This window comes from Gossypium arboreum, chromosome 7 (genome assembly GCF_025698485.1).
Source record: "Gossypium arboreum isolate Shixiya-1 chromosome 7, ASM2569848v2, whole genome shotgun sequence".
In the NCBI taxonomy this organism is placed as follows: domain Eukaryota; kingdom Viridiplantae; phylum Streptophyta; class Magnoliopsida; order Malvales; family Malvaceae; genus Gossypium; species Gossypium arboreum.
In genome coordinates, this window is record NC_069076.1 from 2,841,714 (window position 1) to 2,850,806 (window position 9,093).

A 9,093-nucleotide genomic window follows, 5' to 3' on the forward strand; every position below is an offset into this window, starting at 1 on the left:
CGACGTCGTTTTAAGCTTATTGGATTAAGCTAAAACGGCGTCGTTCTGTTAAGGCTATATAAGCCAAACTTTAGTTTTAATTTCATTTTTTACACCCGGCTCTAAAAAAAAAAGAGGTGAAATCCTCTGAGTGAGGATCTAGGGCCGGCACCAGAGCTCCGTCGAGCCTCCATTCTTAGGCGTTCACGCGCTCACGCACCACCGTGAACGTCGCCATGCGCCATGCGTCGAAATCGGCCGGAAATTTCCCATTTCAATACAGAGATCGAAAAAGGTTCGTCTCCCCTTCCCCCTTTTCGTTCGCAATATATATATGTGCATGTATTTAAAAGAAAATTCCACCTTTGTATATTCAATCGATTGTGATACCTGCTGTATATATGCGCAAGAAATAACTGTTTTGCTGAATCTCTATATTTTTTATTGATTCTCTCTCTATATTTTTTTTCGTAAGTCTTTTACAAATCGGAGGAGAGGCTTTATAGCCTTTAGACTATACATGTTTAGGAAAGAAATCTTTGATTTCTTTCCTTATTGGTTTCAGTTTATTTGCTGCTATTTGGTTTCCTTTTCTGCTTCGTGTCTGCTGGTTTCTTTTGTCTTGTCCTGCAGGTATTCGCGAGGAATCCGGTGGTGACGAAGGCTTGACGATGGTCCACCGGTGACGTTGATCTCGGCGTGACTTGGAGCCTAGAATCTTGGCCTTGATGGAGGGTAGCTGGAACGACAGAAACCGAAGGGTCATGAGGCTTAGCTTCTGGAACCTTCTGTTTGCGGCGCGAGGAGAAAGGCAGAAACCCTAGGGTTTCCTGCCTCGGTGTAACAAGCTGGGCCAATTGGGCTACTTTTGTCCTGGGCTAAGTGGGGTGTAATGGGTACCGGGTATAATTGGGTATTGGGCTGTTATCGGTATAGGGTAGTTAGGTATTTGGGTTTGATTGGGGTGTTGGGCCACGAGTGTAATAGGTTTATGGGGTATAATTTGCCTTTTGGGCTTTATTTCTTTTGTAATATGGACTGTACAAATTGGACTTTTTTTTATTTTTGATTTTCTGTTTGGTTCATTAAGCCCGATCAAATTTGGGCTATTACATTCGGACTTGGTCTTGACACCTAGGTCGGGTTTGGGGTGTTACATTTAGCCACTCGACGATGCCCACCACGAGTTCGCATACCATAGGCTCATGTTCCACATGTACTCATTATGTTATCTCAATTTTTACGTTTTTAAATCTTATCTACAATTTCATAAAATACAAATACTAGTTATTTTTTGTATTTTTAGTTTCTAAAGTCTTAAAATTTTATGTAGTTTAGTCCTAGTGTTTGTCTATAGTTTAATAGTAACAATACTAATAAAAACGACATCGAAGTCTCAGAGTTTTTACTTTTGAAAAATTTTCTAATAAAAACACTATGGCAAGTTTTTTTTCCAAAATACCCTTTTTCAAAAACATGCATGTAGTCTCATAACTTTTTTTTCTAAGCCAAGTTATTGAACCTAGCTCTAATACCACCAAATATAACTTCCCAAACCCAGCCTAAACGTTACAACCAAATCTCGAAGGTTATATTGACCATCAAAATGGGCAAATAAATCTGTACAGTTTAAAAATCACTAAATTCGATCATTTTCAAGAAAACTTAACGTGGTTACCTTAGGTTTATTAAAAACATCATATTGTTAGGTCATTTATGATTTAAGTCCAATTTATTAGAAAGTTTCATTGTTTGAAGAAAAGCTCAATTGATTTTTTCAGTAAACCGTTAGAAAAGCTGCATTTCACCATTTTATAGCGGAAAAGGTGTTACTTTAATTTTTTTTTGTAAAAAAATATTTGTTTTAAGTCATAATAAGCCGATTTTTAAATTTTCTCGATTTTCATCCAATTTTCCATGCATGCAAAAAACACAAATAAAAACAACTCATGCATAGTCCTTAAAAATTTACAGTCCCAAAATCAAAATCCAAAACAAATAAAGTATAATTAAAAAAAATACTTTATTAACTGAAAAAAAGAGATAAGACCTTTGAATGCTAGTCCAGACCTAATCTTAAGGGTTACCTGCAATGAGTAAACTAGGGGTGAACTTAAAAAGCTTAGTGTGAGTCTAAGCGAAAATAAGCATTGTATAAGCATACAATCATTCAATGATGCATATAACTATAATAACAGTTCATACAGTAAATCATGGCATTATAGTGTTTTGTACATGGCATGCGCATATGAAAAAGTGCAAAAGTCCTACCCATCCATCCCCTACACACCATGAGTTTCCAAAACCCGTCATCCTAACACTAAAGCAATAAGAGGCGAAGCTCGATGTGGATACACCACTAGTAACAATATGCAGTTAAAACATCCAATAATTTGCAGAAAAACTGCCAGTAAGTTGCGACAAGTCACCAATACTCCAAAAATATTCCGAGGCGTAGATATACTACTAAACAATAATACGAAAAAACCGTCGGTAGTCCATAGAACTCCTTCATCACCCAATCTATCCAAAACTCATACAATGGAATATGACATATCAATAATATAGCATATCATGCTAACCAGTAAATGTATCAATAATAATGGCATGCTTAACATGCTTTCAGCTTACCAATTTCAGTGGCATGCTTTGCATGCATCCAATATTCATAGTAAGATTCAATGGCATGCTTATTGATGCAATCAATAAACATTAACACATCATAAAATTCAGTAACATATATTCAATAATTACAATTGGCACCCACGCAATCATTTAATCACAATAAAGGCCCTTAAACATATGGAAATCACCCTTTTAGCACTTACCTTAGTTGACAACCCCTAATCCATCTTAAGGCCATTAGACCATGCAAAATCAATATGTACGATTGATTAACATGCATAATACTTCATTTCAATAATTACTAAAGCACCCAAAGGTAATACCCACACCTGATTAACGCGAAAACCAAATATTATTACTATACTGCGACTCTTGCACTTTAGATCTGATTAAGCCCAATTAAGATATAAACCCAACAGAGATCAAATATGAAAATCAACCCCTTAATCACCTATATAGGGTTTGGCCAAAGCAGAGAGATAAACTAAAATTTAGATTTGAGTTCTAGGGTCACTTACTCTTCTACCGATCAACCAAAAATAATACAAATGACCTCAAATTCACTAGAGATCTGAGGAGTTTGGATCTGGACCTATGAAAAAGGAAAATAAAAAAAATTATCACATGAAACATTCGGCCATAGTCCCTGCAGGTTGACGACGACAGAAAAAGAAGGAAATAGAATAGAAACAGACCGACTCTAGACAACTTACACTTTTCTAATTAGATCTATGCTAACCAAAAAGAAAGAACACAAGGAGAGCAGAGGCAAAGAAGCAAAGGGCGACAGCGGAAAAGGTGGCGGATTCACTAAGACGATGACAATGGGAAAGATAAAACTAAAAATGGCAGCAATGTGCAACAACAACAATGTAGGAAAAATGAAGGGGCAGTACAATGTAGGAAGAAAAAGGGAAAAAGAAAGAAGAAAAAAATGGAGACTCCATGCTCTCCACGTTGGTCCTCCAGTTGGACATACCTGCAACAAACTAACAACCACAGCAAATAATAGCAAGGATAATCAACAGCAGAGAAATAACAGAAAAGAAAAAATTATTATTTTATAGTTTCATTTCTTTTCATTTTTTGGTTTCGGCAATATAAAGCCGATTGTAAACAATGTATGGGGATTTTTTTTTTTTACACTCATATACTGAATACACATCAATGAGAAATTCAAGGTGATCTGAGATTTCAATTTCTTCCTTTAGTTTTTGGATCTTATTTCTTTTCTAAATGTTTTTAATTTTTCTTTCTTTTCTTTCGCATGAAGAAAATAAAGGGAGAATAATACTTACCTCCGGCCACTCATCGTGTCCCTTCTGCCCGTGATCAGCCACCAAGTTCTATGGTGGTACGACGACATTCGATCATCGAAACCCTAGCAAAAGGGATAAAAAGGGTGTTAGGGATTTGTTTCGTTGTTGGTATAAAATGGCAGATTGCCATTCAAATAGTTTTTTTTTAAGTTTTAATAACAAATAAAACAGCGTCATTTAGTCTTTGGAACCCAGGTGCCGAAACGGAACTATTTCGTTCTGACCCGGGCGCAAACCGACTCGACCCGGGGAGGATTCGCGCGTTTAGTTGCTTTAGGTGAATTGCGCATTTGGTCCCTCCCTATTTTGCCGCCATCTGATTAAGTCCTATTTATATTTCTTTTGTATTTTTTAAATTTTTCCTGAAATTTATGAGCTATTTTAATTTAATCCATTCTTAAAAGATGCGTTCAAGGGTTTGGGACAATTGCGTTTTTAATCCCCATTGGTTTTTGCATGTTACATTTTGGTCATCAATGTTGTTTTAATAGCTTTATTTGTTTGTAAATTTTCCTTTTGATTTTATTTTTATTTCAATTGAGTATTTTTTATTTCAGTATATGTTTTTTATCCTTTGTAATTCTTTTATTTTTAAATTTATTTATTATTCATCTTTTAGAGATTGTTTTGACTGATTATCTTGAATTATTTTACTGATTTTGCATTGTTCTAATTTGTTATTTTATACTTTCATTTATACATTTTTATAATTTATTTATTTTAAAATCCTCGTTTATATATTTCTACATTTTAAAATTTATATGATATTTAATTTAATACTATTATACATATATATACATAATTTATATTAAATTATTTTTATTCTAAGTATATATTATTGATTTCATATTATTTTATTTCTTTTAAATCTATTTACTATTAGGAAACGACTCGATTAAGCAACGAACAAGAAAATAGTGGAATAAATTGAGAAATTAAACACACAAATTTAACGTGGAAAAACCCCTCCAAAGAGGATAAAAAACCACGGGGAAATATAATTTTTCTATAATGGCAAAAGAACGAATAGTACAAAAGATGGAGATAAATACTAAACCCCAAAAACTCGAAAACAAAGAACCCTCAAAACGTAAACACAAAATTCTCTAAATGTGTTATGAGTTCTAATCTCTAATGGGTGCATTTTTCTAAGGTTGTAAAAGAGCCTATTTATAGGATAAATTCATAAGTCAAATAATAATAAAATAATCTAAACTAATCAGTGTTTGATTGATACAAGTAAACAGAGTTCAACTGAAAAGATTATTTCTCAAATTTGATTGAAAATAGGAGTCATATTTAACATTTACGTATATATATGTATATTTTCTTTTAAATCTATTTATGTATATAATTTGTTTCTTTTAAGGACCCTATTTTAAATTATATATTTCATTTATTTTAAACACTTTCATATATTAGTATTTTTATATATACATTATTTATATTAAGTTTTTCATTTCCTGTATATTATCGGTTTTAATCGATATGTTTTGTTTTAAATTATTTCAGTATATTATTTATTTCAAATTTCTTCTTACGTAATATCTATTTTAAAAATCATTTATGTATTGTTTTTATTTCTTTATATAACCTATTTCAAATCCTCTCATGTATGGCTTATTCTAAATTTTTATACCTTGCATTTTTTTAAATCGTTTTTATATCGTGTTGATTTCAAATTTTCTTCTATCACATTATTCTTTTAATTTTATTCATCAAAATTTAAAGGCTTGCTACGTTTTATGTATTTTAATTTATTAGTCATATTTTTAGGATTACATTAGTCTTTGATTATTAATGTTAGTTTTTAAAATAGGATTGTGAGATTATTGCTATTGTGCATTTCGAATTGTGCATTTCGTATTGCTATCATTGCCATTCATTTGTATAATGTTGAACTCACATATTTTTTCATACTCGATACTATGCTAATGCTTCTTATTATTGCATTGTGATTCAAATTCTAGTAATTTGTCCAAAATTGATCATTTCATTTTTATTTCAAGCAAACTAAATAAGCGTATCTCAAGTCCGTTTTTATAATCGCTCCTATTTGAAAGCTTCTCAAAAACAAGGCAATATTTCGCGTTTGGAAATTCAAGAAATCGTGCCCTAACATGTTGGGTTTCGATTTTTTGTTTGACCAAATAACTAAATGTAACAGCCCAAATTTCAGTGGTATCGGAATAGTGATTTGAGATCACTAAATCTGACAAATTAATAGAAAATATTATTAATTTAATGAAAATAAGTTAGATGTGAAATTAGGAAAATGATTGAAATAGTGAATAGTATTTTATAATAAATACTAAATAATTTGGAAGTGAAAACAAGGTATCGAGAGGTCGAAATATTAAATCGAGCCATAAATTTTTTTATAAATAATTATGGAGTGTTAGTAAGTTAGTATTAAAGTTTCGTCAAGAAATTTTAAGGTTTTGGTAGTCAATTGGGTAAAAAGGACTAAATTGAATTAAGTGTAAAATTGTGAAATGTGATTAAATAGCTTTAATAATAAATAAGAGGGACTCCAAGAGCAAATTGTCCCAAAATAAAATGGGCTGGACGGTTAGGTAAGTAAATGGCTGAGAAATAGTGTGAAATAAGGGCAAAATGGTAATTATGTTGAAATTGAATAGTTAAAAGTTGGATTAAATTAGAATATTTAGAGTTTTCTTCATTTTTCTTCATCCTCTCCAGAAAAAACACCATTGAAGGGTTCTTTTAAGTTGGTCTCTCATATTTTTATTACATGTAAGCTCAATTCTTGATTATTTCTTTTAATTTTTGTGTTTTTGAGACTTTTACAACTAGGTCCTATCATCTAATTCATTAGTTTTTTATTCCATGGTTGATTTTGAAAGTTGTCATAAATAAGTGCTGGAAGTTTATGATGATTTAGCATAGAATTAAAGCTTTAATTTGTTTATATGTTGATTTTATTGAAAGAATTATATAGAAAGTGAATATTTAGGGACCTAATTGTAAAAGAACCTGAAATTAGGGTTTTATGTGAAAACTCTAAATTTCAATGGATGTGAAGTAATTTAAAATGTTTAAGGAAAGTATTAATTGAGAAGAAAAGGTTTTATTGATGAGTTAATTGGTCAGGGACCAAATTGTGAAAATTGTAAAATTTGAGGTAAAAGTGTAATTTTTGGAATTAAATGGCATAAATTGTGAATTAGAATAGAATTGAAATGGATGCTAATGAAGGAGTGATTTTATAATTATAGGTCAAGAAAACGAAGTGAAACTTGGAAAGAAGAAATTGCAAGAATAGTACTTGAATTTCTACGACTTTTGCAAATTAGCCCAAGTAAGTTCATGTGGCTAAATTTTAGTGATCATTGTTGTTCTTTTGAACTTTATAATATGAACTATACTATATGATTATGATAAAACCATGAACAATGTAAAAATATGAAATTGAAGAAATAATCAAATTGAATGAAACATCGGATTGAGTACTTCTGTCCAGCGACAAGCGATGAATTGACAGAAAAAGACCATGGTAGGACCATGGCAACAAGTGATAAGTGATATCCGTATAAGACCATAGCTGGGCTATGACATCGAAAAACAAGTGATAAGTGATTTCCGTATAAGACTATAGCTAGGCTATGGCTTCGGATTAAAGTAATACAAGTGATCCGTATAAGACCATAGCTGGGCTATGGCATCGGAGAAATGTGATAAGTGTTCCCGTGTAAGACAATATCCGGGATATGGCATCGGTATGATATATGACTCGTGTAAGACCATGGTTGAGTCATGGCTTTGGAAAGTGAAATGTGATCATGTGTAAGTCCATAGTTTTACTAAAGTGAAGACGAAGTACTCAATTCCGTATAGTTTCTTAATTTGAAAAGAGATGGTAAGCGATAAATGGGCCCAAAAGAAAGTAATATTGAATAATACTAAGTGTAATTGATTTGTTTGTGGATGTCAGGAGAAATTAGTGAATTATATATGATAAGAATGCTTTACCATATTTGGTAAGTTTATTTTTAAGCCTATGAACTTACTAAGCTTTCATAAGCTTACTTGTATGTGTTTCATATGTCATGTAGATTAGCGTGGACAAGGAGGATCGGATCATCACCGAAAGCCACACTATTCAGACATTTTCCGGTAGTTTTTGGGTTATTATCTTTTGATTTATATGGCATGTATAAGTATTTGGTTGGATAGAGTTATAGATGACTATAGTATATATAAAGGGATGACATATGTATATGGAACTTAGTTTAATGGTTAAGTAGTAATTGTGTGTTAATATAAAGTACATATTGTGGGCATAAATTGGTTGATTGGTTATAATATGTATATAATTATGTTTAGGTGCAGGTAATGGATGGAAAGGTGAGAAAAGTAGCCTAAAACAGCCTATTTTCATCCACACGGTTAGACACACGGGCGTGTGTCTAGGCCGTGTGTGACACATGGTAAGCCCACGGGCATGTGATATGGCCGTGTGTCCCTGCATCCTTAAATGTGAAGTCAGGATAGTACACGGGCCAAAGACACGACCGTGTGTCTTGGTCGTGTGATGAACACGGGTTTCAAGCATGGCCGTGTGACAAAATCATGTGAAAATAGCTTTAAAATGGTCGAAAATCATGTTTTCACACGGCCAAGTCACATGGGCGTGTGCTCAGGCCATGTGGCTCTCTGTTTATGTCACACGGGCTGTTCCTACGATCGTGTGTGCAAGTCAGATCTGCCTACGGCATGGCCCCACGGCCATGGGAACCCCACGGGTTGGCCACACGGCCATGTCCCAGGCCACACGGACGAATGCCCCTATCTTCAAGGTAAAATTTTCAAAGTTTCCGGTTTAGTCCCGGATCACTTCCAAACCATGTATTTGCCCCGTAGGCCTATATTAGGGACTTTATGGTGAAATATGAAAAGTTTTGATTTGGAATGCAATTTTTTGACTCGGTTTTATATAAATGTTAGTGTATAAATCTAGTAATGCCTTGTAACCCTATTCCGGTGATGGATACGGGTTAGGGGAGTTACACTAAATATCATTTAATTGCGTGTTTTAGAAACCATTAGAGGATCTCAGCTTTTGAGGGGCTTAAAATGTCGTATCCTAACGTACTGGATATGGTATTTTATTCCTTCGAAACGAATGAATCTTAAATTCCAACTCGAG

The 9,093-nt window shown here is 33.0% G+C and overlaps 1 protein-coding gene across 3 annotated transcripts; it reads right to left on the reverse strand.

The window, feature by feature from the left end:
* Positions 1–1,985: 1,985 nt before the first annotated feature.
* On the reverse strand, positions 1,986–4,103 carry LOC108467490 (uncharacterized). 3 transcript variants are annotated; one of them, XR_008285526.1, is made up of 4 exons: positions 3,903–4,103; positions 3,318–3,593; positions 3,123–3,196; positions 1,986–2,066 (listed from the first exon to the last, which is right to left on the reverse strand). XR_008285526.1 is itself a non-coding variant. In XM_017768120.2 (3 exons), exons 1-3 carry the CDS (start codon positions 3,968–3,970, stop codon positions 3,127–3,129), a joined length of 414 nt encoding a protein of 137 aa, XP_017623609.1. In that variant the 5' UTR covers positions 3,971–4,103; the 3' UTR covers positions 2,130–3,126. The 3 variants fall into 3 exon arrangements, 1 of the variants encoding a protein (XP_017623609.1); XR_008285525.1 differs by having other exon boundaries at positions 3,123–3,593; XM_017768120.2 differs by lacking the exon at positions 1,986–2,066 and having other exon boundaries at positions 2,130–3,196.
* Positions 4,104–9,093: the final 4,990 nt, after the last annotated feature.